Raw genomic sequence first — 11,048 nt, 5'->3', positions numbered from 1 at the left:
CCGCATGTCAATCAAATCTCGGCAGCAAATCTTCAAATCTGCTTACCGGCGCTCCGTCGACTAACGCAGCAAACAGCGCTCGGGAGAACCCAACACAGTGACGCCCCCTCCTCAGGGGAGAACTCCTCGTCCTGTTTGGGGCGAGTGGGTGTAGATTACCTTTGCGTGCGGAGACTCATAAATTTTTGACTACCTCGTAATTACACTTGTTCAAACAGGGGGGGCCCTACGGAGCTTGTCCCGGTGGTCGCCTTTTTCCGGCCGGTCGGCTCCCTGTAGGGGATCCAGAGCGGCGCACGAATTAGAAGCACATGCTGAAGTCGTCGGAAAGGCTTGATCTTGGGCGTACCGCGAGAGTCGGGAAAGGACGAGTGAAGCACAAAATCAGATCCCCTTGATGACGCAGCTTATGGCGGGTTGGTGTGCTACGGGACGGGCAGTAAATGTCCCTGCTCGGTCTAGAGAGGTCCAGGAGCGCTAGAATGCGATACGTCACCAGTATCAGATCTGGACAGAACCTACACATAAACCCAAAATCTAGAAGCCAGCCGTACTATTGGCACGATCCTTGTAAGGTTTAGTAAGGCAAGTTTATGTGAAGTTAGACTATTAGTTGTTTGGTCAATTTAATTAGATTTTGTTGTATTCTTGTTTTAAGAAGCGATGTTTGCATGCGTTGTGCGTTCGGTTTTGGAAATAAGAATAAATAAGAATTTACAACTTTATTCTTGGTGCATACAATCCTTTTGGGATAATAGAGGCGCTCTTTTATTAATAATTAAACTTTGATAAGAGAATTTGTGGGATGTTTCGTCACGTCTTAAAGTCGTCACAATTTTGGGGTTCAGTGTCAACTCTTTCAATTTATTCTGAATTAAGACTGCTTTGTCTCCTTATTGCTCTACATTAGCTCGTGGAACGAGACACTTTTCGTGACCATCCATTTCCCGGTGGGCTTGAAGCTCCGTTGCGAGCTAACCATATGGAGAAGCTCGCAGGCGAAGACACAACCTGCCAGCGATAGGCCGCCGGCGAGCAGAATGAAGGGCACCAGAAGGTGGTCGAGCCGTAGCTGCACCTGCCCGGGCTGACCACCGGCTGGTTGACGTCCGGGCTGGCGGGTGACGGCCTGGCGCACCTTGAAGGCGCGGTTCATAGCCAGTACGTGCGTGGCGTCGCGCTCCCACTTGGAGTACAGCCCGTGCTGAAGAAAGTGCAGAATATACCAGTTGGCGGCCGGGTAGAGCGGGGAGCCGCGCGGGTAGAGGTACGCGAGCGTGTAGCTGCGGGGGCACTCTCGTAGCCGGTGCAGCCGGGCGTTCCCATCCTCCCCGAGGTGCTTGGTGGAGAGGCGCACAAAGTCCTGGTTTCTTATAAGGCCCGCGCTCAGCCCCGCCATGACGGTGTGTCCGGCCGGCTTCGACGGGTGTTCGTCGAGCATCAGGCGCTGCTTGAGGTTGCCAATCGTATTTCCTGGCCGCTCCGTACCGAACACGTCGACCACCAGGGCGGGGGCGTTCACCATAATGGGAAGTCTGCTGGCGTCCAACTCGGCTAGCGTGTCCAGGTTCTTCATTGAGGTTGGGGTCGTGTAAACGTCCACAAGGGATCCCTGCAATGATATTCCATCCTTTTAACACGTCGACTATAAAGCGTTTTTAGACAGCATTTTAGTACAATCGTGTTTGATGAAATTTGTTTATAAAACCGAAGGTTTTCGTAGAAGTCTTTGCTTGACTAAGCTTCCTAAAGGATTACTTTTAATAATAACTTTAGTTTTTATGTTGCGTTTTTAATAAACCTTTTAGAACAAATGATAGCCAAGATAGACACCGTGTTAAGAGCATCATGAAGCGATAGAACTCATAAAGAACAGAGCGATAGACCATCTATCGCTGGATAGGATTGTGCAAGGCATTAGACAAAATAACCAGAAACAAGAAACAAGAAAGTAATCGCGCCACCGTAAGTGTTATTCCACGATGGTGAATGAGTTTGTTTAACTGGTGAAAGGATATATGGATAGAACAAACTTAAACATATCGAGTGTTCCCTAAGAAAAATCTTTAAACCTGACTGGGACAGTGTTTATTAGTGTGTTTATTAGCGAAATTGGGCGCGTTTAGATTTACTCAAGACTTAAAACATCTTACAATATCGTTTATGTTTCAAAATCCGGTGCGAAACAAAAGAGCTGTGACCGACCGAGTGCTTTTTTAGTACATCATTATTGACGATTACTAAACTCTGGTTATTTTGTCTGATACCTTTCACAATAATCTGTTCCCTTGCTTTCGGATTTATCTGAATATCGTTACTGAAAACTGAGAAATAATTTTCTTAAATTTACTGCCAAAATTCATCCCGTGTTTAAATTTGTTGTCTGTGGTTTTGCAAAAAGTAAGTGATCCAGTTCAGTCCAACATTTGTTAAGCTCTATAGAACGCCTGACAAATTGGAAAAGTGTATCAGTCAGTTTGAGATATTTTTGAAAAATCGATTTTCTAAGTAAAACTTTCAATTTGAGATAATTAACAAATAAGACTATGTGGGACCCTTTACAAAGATTAACATATAAGTGAGTATAATGTGTGTATCACATAATGTACTACACAAACTCCTATTGTTTCTTATAAATCAACCCGTTTGGACAAGAGTAAAAAACTGAGAATAATAGTAGTAATGAAGAAATTGAAAAGCTAAACAAGTAATAGCAAATACACAATATGCGTCAACTCTAGAATAGTAAGCCGGCTTAGAGATTTAATCCCACTTAGTTTCAAAGTTGAAATGCAATCAAAATAAACAATATTGTTGATATGGATTCGTTACTGCACGCCTGTTGACAGTTGGGAAATGAATGTTAGTAGATGTTCTATGTACTATGTACGGACAAAATAAATCTCTGCAACAAAGTAGATGACAGTGGAGCGGAGAAGGATAGGAAAACATTAGAGTATGCAAGTGCGGTGGCCGTCAACAACGATGTAAACATGTGCAAGGGGGGGGGGGGAGGAGGTTGGATTTGCTATTTGCCGGCGGAAGGAACCTTACCTGAAAGGCGCCTGTCATCGTCAGGCCCCAGATCAAACCGAACGCGATGAACAACTTCTGGTGCGTCGTGGTTCGATTGATTCCGCTCGTCGGTGCACTCAGCAGGGCGGCCACGATCTGCCCGAGCATTCCGACCGTCCCACCGGCTAGAGCGGTCGCTGTGGGGAAAGGGTTGAGAGATTGAGCTTGCACCACTTCAACCCAAGCTCGCGGTGCACTAACGCCTTGCTCCCGGTGCTAGAGCGGGAGAGTTTATTTGGGAAAGCGTCGATAGACTCCTGCTAGAGCTCACCTTCCGCTTCCCGGCTTCCGGCTGCCGGCGGTCCGTGGCGTGGCTTGGTTCGCCAGCATACGGCAATCATGTGCGACATCAGGACGTAGCACAGACTTACCAGCGCCACCGTACTCCAGACCACGATCCACAGCGTTGGGGTAAAGCACCGGAAAATGAGCAGCCAATCGGGAAGCTTTCGCAGGATGCAAAGATAATGGGACAGAGATAGATATAAAGAGAGAGAGAAACAGAGTGAGGGTGGGCAGTTTAAGTGGCATCCCGTTCTTCACGCTACGTGCGTCTTCTTATAATCCAGTCGAATGCGGAAGAATTGAAACCAAACCTCCGAAAATCCGTTCGAGCAACTTTGAGTGAAGCAATCAAAGGAATAAAGTCACGGAGAAGACAAGTCAAAAAAAAAACTCCCACACCCGGTTTGAATCTCAACCGTCGACGAACGGAACCGAACCGTTTGCCGCTGCCCACACGGGAAGGAAACTCCCCCCTTTTCCGGCGTCGGGAATTTTGCTCGACCACAAAGAGGCCAGCAAAGAGGGTGCATACAAATTTCCGCCCGAAACCCGAAAAACCGAACGACTGAAATATACACTTTGGCGAAATGTTTGAAATCAGCTCAACGGAAGGAATCGACCGCATGGAAGCTTTCGATGTGTCGTGTGTGTGTGCGCATGTGTGTGCAGCGGGGCGGAAGTTATGAGGGATACATCGTCTGCACTGGCAGAGAGCTCGGCACAGGGTAATATCAAACCCTCGGCGCTGGCACTTTTCATCCCTTCCACCTTCCGCAAGCGTCACTTTTCGGAACAATTTATGCTGATGTTTGTAATCTGGTGCTTTTTTCATGCCCGAATTGTGCGTATGTGTATGTATTGTACTATCGGTCGTGGTTGCTGCTTAACGTCGGTCATTTGATATCGTAGTAGAACACCTTAAGTACACCGTCGACGAGGCGAAGCTCATGTAACTGACAGATATATTTGTTTAAAAAACGAGATTTCGCTCGCGTTTGAAAAACTTGACACGTTTACTGCCACACTATTTTAGTACAATTTTAATACAGTTATTTTTGATGAAATTTTGTTAAAAAATTTATCAATTCAACAGTTTTCGTACACCAAGCAAAGACTAGACTTCCTAGAGGATGCAGTTTTGTAGTTGCTATAGCCTTGTAAATATAAGGCAACTACTACATTACGTAAAGGGGTGATGTAAATTGTTGATTTTGGGTGTCATGGTACTTGACAAGTTAAAATTTTAAACTAGTCAAAAGTTTGAAAACAAAATGGTATTTTAACAAGTTGACTGCCAAGCGTTTTTAGCACAGCTTTTTAGTACAATATTTTTTGATAAAATTTATCTAACAAATGTTTTGTGAAACCGATGGTTTTGAAAGGTTAAGCAAAAACTTAGCTACTCAATGAATTGAAATTAAATATTACTATAATTTCTATGTTATATTTTCATTTATTTATGGAACAAATTTTTTTTAGAACTAATGACAACTGGCTATGAAAAATGATAGCCATGGCAGTCAACGTTTTAATTTAGTTTGCATCAAACACGTCTAAAATCCTGCTTGATTAAAGATGTATCATCATTTTATCTTATTGGTTTTTGGCGATGTTAACATATGCAGTTGGTTTGTTCTAACTCTCTCAACCATTTTGAATTAGTTTACGAATTTCATTCTCAAATATGCATATTTTTACCGTTTTCAACAATTAGTTTTCATTTGTTTTAGTATCTTTTTTTCGAAACTTTTTTGAAATAATTGTGTTATGTTTGTTGCATGGTTAGAGTTCACCTCATGCGTACATGCAAAGACTAACATCACCAGCACATAGCGATAGTTGTTGCGTCAATTTGACCATCCGTACGTCTTATTTCCCTTTCGCACGTCCCGTCTACAGCCACCCTAAGAGCGCTTCCATCGCTTCGGTTCGGGCTCGCAAATCTCGATGATTCAATGGGTTGCGTTGTACGTTTCGCCATCGGACTGACCCGGTTTGCCAATTGGTTGGTTTCAATTCAAACCGCAGCAATCTGGGTTCGATCATTGGGCGAGTGTGGGCTTGAGTTCCGGCTCAAGCGCTCCGGAGGGAGGAACGATACTCGCACTGGAAGGGATTAAAGGCCCCGGCCATGAGCCGTTTGTCTGTCCACGTCGACCCTCGGGGCACCGACCCTCTTTACTCATCAGCAAACCGGACCGCTGGAAAACCGTAGCCGGCGGAAGAGGGTGTGTCTCCGTCGGCCCTTGCGGTTCCGGGCATTCGAAGCGGAAGTGGCGTGAACGGAAGGCAAGCGCGCACCGTACGTACACCGGGTCCAGGGGTTCGTTTATTTTCCATTTTGCATCCGGTGTTGTGGGGGGGGGGGGATGCAATGGGATTTGGAAAATGAACGCTTCGATACTTCGTCTTCCTTCCGTTGTGGGCAGCTTTCGGGCCGGGGGGGGGGGGGGGGGGAGGGGCCGGAATGTCGGAAAACCCGGGGGCTTGAAAGACATCCGAGAACTTCTACTTGTCCGATGCGGCCGAAATGCGGTGCTCGGTCAATCGTGTGGCTCTTGTTTGAAGTTGGAAAATCGATCAACCGAGCAGCATGGTCCGTAGGTTTTGGCCCTGCGAGATCGAAACTCATGTTAGCTCGTTGCATTGGCTCTTATGTCACGTACATTGCAACAAGTAACCCAACGGACCTGTAAGCTGGGATCAGATTCACATAATTTTGATCCATCCAATGCATGAATGCTTAAGCGAGTTTAAATGAAAATTTCAACCAAGAGTCTCCTGAACATACCTAATAGATGAACCAACACTGAACTAGGCAATCGTAAGCACCACTGCTTGCAGAACGTAACCGAAAACCGAAGGGTTTGGTAATCTATTATCAAGCAAAAAACCCACAGCTGCCAATTTCGACCGATTTGCGGAAGAAAAGAAACTTTTAAGCCTATTAGGTAAAGAGAATTCTTCAAGAATAGTCATAGAGAGCCTGAACTCTGCACTCACCATACCCGCCGCCTTCACGAAGACGCACAGCCTATCCTGGTAGACCGCAGCCGAGAACTGCACCTCGCGCGTTTCGTAGTCCTTCAAGAAGTAGACGTTCATCGAGAACCAGGAATCGCGTGTCGTCACCAGATGCCCCAGAGCTCCGGTGAAGCTGCCGTTCGCTGTCCGGTGGCCAAAGTTCGCGCGAGTATAGCGCACCCGCGGCGTGAAGTTCATCCTGGTGGCTAGCTCCCGCAATGCCTCAACGTCGGCTCCGAATAGCCCATCCATGTAGTTGAAGTTTGCGGCGTAGGAGCTATTGGAAGGTACCGTCGAGGTAAAGTTACAGACTTGCGAGGTTCCTCGAGTATCGCACGGTGGAAAGGTACGGGGCATCGTATCGATATCCCGGCGTCGGTATGCCATCGCCGCCTCAAAGCCGTAAATATCCAGTGTGGCACGGTTCAGGTTGAGCCGGTGCGCGGGCGCCGTTGGATCGTTCGGCAGACTTTGATTGAGTTCCGTCGCTATATGGAATTTCCCGTTGCTCGGAGGCTCGTCGCATGTTTGCTCGTTCTGGGAACCATCGGAGCGAATGGGTTCCTTTTGGGCGAATGGGTCAAAGTTTGCTATCGCCATTCCTAAACTTTCCGGGCATCGGTACCACACGATTACGGCGCTTAGGATGCGCTTCGTCGACCATAGGTTCCTTAGGACTGTTCGCGCCGTTACCACCTCGCCCTCATCTGGACACCCCGAGTAGTCGTTCGATGTAAGAAGGATCAGTTTCATCGCTAGTGGAAAAGCACGCGAAATCTGCGTGAGAAGCGGTTGATTGGAGCTTGCTAAATCTGGTGGTAGAAACAACACCAGCACCACACCACCGAAGTTCCCGATGGACGATACCACCGCGTCCGGTGCGCCTTCGCTGCCCTGCTCGGGTGACATTCGAAATATGATGCACGCGCGCTGCCGCTGACTAGCGAATAGCTCTAGAGCCATCGTTAGGATGTCGTCGTCGTTGCAGTTCGCTGCCGGCCCGGAGGCGGCATCGCGCAATTGAAAGAAAACGACCAGCGGCTCGTAGGCGAACTGAGCGCTCCGGACAAACCTTCGCTCGAGAGCACCGAGGCGTTGGCGGAGAACGTCGGCACTTGGATCGTCCGATTTGCGACCGAGCGATATTAGATCAACACCGACTCGTCCGTCTGGCTCGATGCTGCCGGACGCTAGAGCGAACCAAAGACCGACGGTAGTACCTGGTAGCAGTAGCAGCATCAACCAGGTCAAAGATGGCTGAGAACCACAATAACAACAACAACAACAGCGCCGACGACCACTGCTCGACACGACCATACCCGGCATCGTCCGGATACTGACTACCGAAACGGTGATGGCAGGCCGTGTCTATGCTCCAGTTCGATCAATCCCATCCTATTGAGACCGGTTGTGATATGATTTATTTTGCCTGCACCTTATTTATTTATGCGTATTTTCTTTTCTCCTCACTTTTTTTCTCTCCTCGGGTCGGCTCGCGAATACTAATCCATCTCAAAGACGCAGCGGCATTTCGACGGAGGCGGGGGCGTGAAAGATTTATGGTTTATTTTTGCCGTCATCTACTTCCTGGCTGTCGTCATACTTCCGCGTCGCCCAAGCACACCCGGCATTCCACGCAATTCTTTGTCTGAAATGGCTTTCTGGACAAATGAAAGCTGAAGCCCGGAACGGCAGACCAAACGCAAAACGGTCTCCAGAGCTCCCACACTTGACGTGGTTTTCGCTTCGAGAACCCCTTTTTCTGTGACGTCCTGTCGAACGATTGTGGTCCCAGCTAGCTAGGAGAGCGGGACTATGTTTATCTTGCTGCTGACACAATCGACATGGCTCGCAAACGCTGCTGCTCACGTCCAGCCCGAGTTCTGGCGGCGCACCTAACCCATTGTTGTGCCAACCGGGGCGGGAGGAAACATGGTATCCTCGTCAGTGTCATCGTTAATCAATGTCGAAAGTTGACGGGGGCCACGCCACCGGAAAAAAAGGGGGCGTTCAACAAAAACACAGCCAAACGACACGAATGATGATAAGTCGGTGTGAATGGCTGTGCGCGGCCTAATGATTGCGTCCACCAAAGAAAACTGGCCGAATGGTTTCGCCGTCAAAGCTCACCCCCCGAAGTGCCTCAAAGGTCACAGATGAAGAGTTGGGAATGATAATGAATGTTGCAATGCGCTCATTAGTAAACATCCCTGCTGTAAAGGACAGACTTTACCACAAAACCTGTCACCCGAGTTACTGTGAAGTAATTTTTAGTTCTTTTAACTTCAATTACAAAATATTGCCTATACTTTAATGCAAAACCATTGTAGACTCCTGACCTATCGTTTTTGTGATTAGTTCCTCAATGTTTGATTGGCTTATACCATTAAATTGAGACTGAGGACATAAAAGAATCACACTTTAGATTCTGGATTCAGGCATATTGTGTGTCTTGGTAGTATGAATCACACTGTTAGAGTTTCCTTTCAACGTTATCCAGATACGAGGCAGATATTCGGAAGTGCTAAAAAATAAGCCACAAAGTAGGCACATTCTCCAACGCTATGGCATTATAAACAGCATCACCATCGCGTGAAGGCTTTTTTCCCCGAGCTGCCTCACATTTAGGCTGACAGCCACAGGCTTATTTAAATGTAATCCATTTAAAAATCGATGCCCCCGCTTCCGATGGTTGATTCTTGTTCCCCGCGACAAATCGGTGACAACTGCGACAACGTCTCCGCCATCGAAAATTGGTCCGAAATTCGTAACGTCGGCGTACGTCAAAGCACCGTCGTAAAATGGCAATACTGGGCCCATTAATGGCGATTAGGCGTAGCGCATGAAATACATGTAAAACGGTGGAACCCGGGGCGGGTGAACGCCCCACAACCGACCGCAAACGAGTTTAGCTCGGCGAATCTTCCCCGAAGGGCAAACCATCAGCCCGCCCTACCGTTCTAAGCCTGACTATGTTTGAGGCAATCGTTGTGTGCAGCACTTTCCTGCTCCCAATCGCCGAAATCCTTTGCTGTCGTTGCGTCGGCTTTGGTTTTTTGTAGCCAGTGATGGGTGCCTTAGGCAGGTCGCTCCGTGCTTAGCTCTAGATATCTGGATTCGATTCCGAATTCGAGGAATCCATTTGATGAATCGTTTTACCATTCTTAATGAATTAATTCTTGCCTTTTCCTAGAACTCGTTAACTTTGATTGAAGCTAAACGGAGGTCTAATAGTAATCAAAAACTTCATAAGACTTTCGTAATGTGATCAGACTATGGATGATACTTTGACAGCAAATGTGGATCGCTCCAGAAGTCTTTCAGTTCGTTTCAGAACTCATGTTCCGCTCCGCAAAAGGGTGTCCTAATTCTCGTGATTGTTAGACTCCCCCAAAACGATTGAACCCATCCGAGAGTGTGATCCGGAATCAGAACTCGTGCCAATTCTGAATTCCGACCAGTCAAACTGTTCTCATCGCCAGCCGCAATGACCTCTCCGGCGGGAAGGAGCGCGCGTCCTCGATGGGTTTTCTGCCCTTGAGGTTTCAGCACATCGCGCCGAACGGTTCCGACACGTCCTTCGGCACGTCCATTACTTATCGCTACTTGGAACGATTATGGCGAGATTTCTTCCAGATTCAATTAGGTTAAATGGGCGAACGAGGAGCCCTACGGAGAGGAGATTCCAGAGCGAGGGGATGGGGAGGGGATACAACACTGGTATCAGCAAAATGAAGAAAAAAAAAGTCAATCTGCCTTTCCCTGTCGGACTTTATTGGATGAAAGTGCCAGCTGCCCCCATTCAGCCTCGGCAGCCACTCCAGTGTTCAGCGTATCTGCCCATCTTTTATCGGATTTAGTTGGAATCCCATGCTCGCTTGCCAGTGTTACGTCACGTTCATTATCTCGCTCCCTATTGTCTTCGGGAATCGGTATCCTTCAAGCACACACTCACACACCCGCTCACGCTCAGACGAGCGCGATGAAATTGGTCATGTCAGCAGTATTCTGTTCTTGAACCTGCGTGTATCCTGCGGGGTCGCTGTTGGTGCATCACGTAATCAACCTTTAGGGATCGCTGGTCGCAACAATCTCTTGGCAGCTTGGCGCACACGCACACGTTCATCCTTCTGGGGCCCTTTGATTGCACAAGCTGATGAATTACTGCCCGTATGGTAATGATTGGGAAGAAAAAGGTTCCAGAGCTCCGGTTTGATTTCGATATAATGCGGGAGTTTCGTTGCGTGCACCATGAGTCGGTAAAAATGTCGGACTCGCTGTAGAACCCACGTTTCGATTAGCGAATCAGCCAAATGCTGGTGGTGAAGGTGAACACAGGTGACAAATCATCGAGCTTATAACTGATTCATTTCGGAAGGCGTCAATGTCGAAGTTTTGAAGGGAGCAGCAAATGGATGGTCGGTTGATGTATAGCCAAATTTTCGGGTGTGCGTCCCTCGGCTTTCCATCAATCAATCTCAACGCTCATCAATTTTTCTTTGATGTGTCTGATTATGGTATGCATTTTTTCATGTCTAACTTTTAGGCGAACAGGCATGCGAAACTCCAATCTGTTAACCGTCATCTAAGCAACTAAGGGGTACACACAATCTTCTCTTCTCTTCTTCTTCTCTTCTTTTCTTCTTCTTCTTCTCTTCTCTTCT

At 47.5% G+C, this 11,048-nt stretch overlaps 1 protein-coding gene across 1 annotated transcript; it reads right to left on the bottom strand.

Moving 5' to 3' along the window:
- Window positions 1–901: 901 nt before the first annotated feature.
- Window positions 902–7,710, bottom strand: LOC131291067 (uncharacterized). The gene is made up of 6 exons (XM_058320255.1): window positions 7,704–7,710; window positions 6,722–7,604; window positions 6,364–6,661; window positions 3,347–3,521; window positions 3,055–3,239; window positions 902–1,612 (listed from the first exon to the last, which is right to left on the bottom strand). Exons 1-6 carry the CDS (start codon window positions 7,708–7,710, stop codon window positions 902–904), a joined length of 2,259 nt encoding a protein of 752 aa, XP_058176238.1.
- Window positions 7,711–11,048: the final 3,338 nt, after the last annotated feature.

This window comes from Anopheles ziemanni, chromosome X (genome assembly GCF_943734765.1).
Source record: "Anopheles ziemanni chromosome X, idAnoZiCoDA_A2_x.2, whole genome shotgun sequence".
NCBI lineage: Eukaryota > Metazoa > Arthropoda > Insecta > Diptera > Culicidae > Anopheles > Anopheles ziemanni.
The sequence above is the reverse complement of the archived record's forward strand: the minus strand, read 5'-3'. Positions and strand labels throughout refer to the sequence as shown.

Excerpts from the sequence above, each read along its gene's own strand:
- LOC131291067 (XM_058320255.1), bottom strand. Across the intron at positions 3,522-6,363 it reads TCGTGAAGGCGGCGGGTATG|CTTCCCGATTGGCTGCTCAT; the intron begins GTGAGTGCAGAG and ends ATCCTGCGAAAG. Across the intron at positions 1,613-3,054 it reads CGATGACAGGCGCCTTTCAG|GGATCCCTTGTGGACGTTTA; the intron begins GTAAGGTTCCTT and ends ATATCATTGCAG.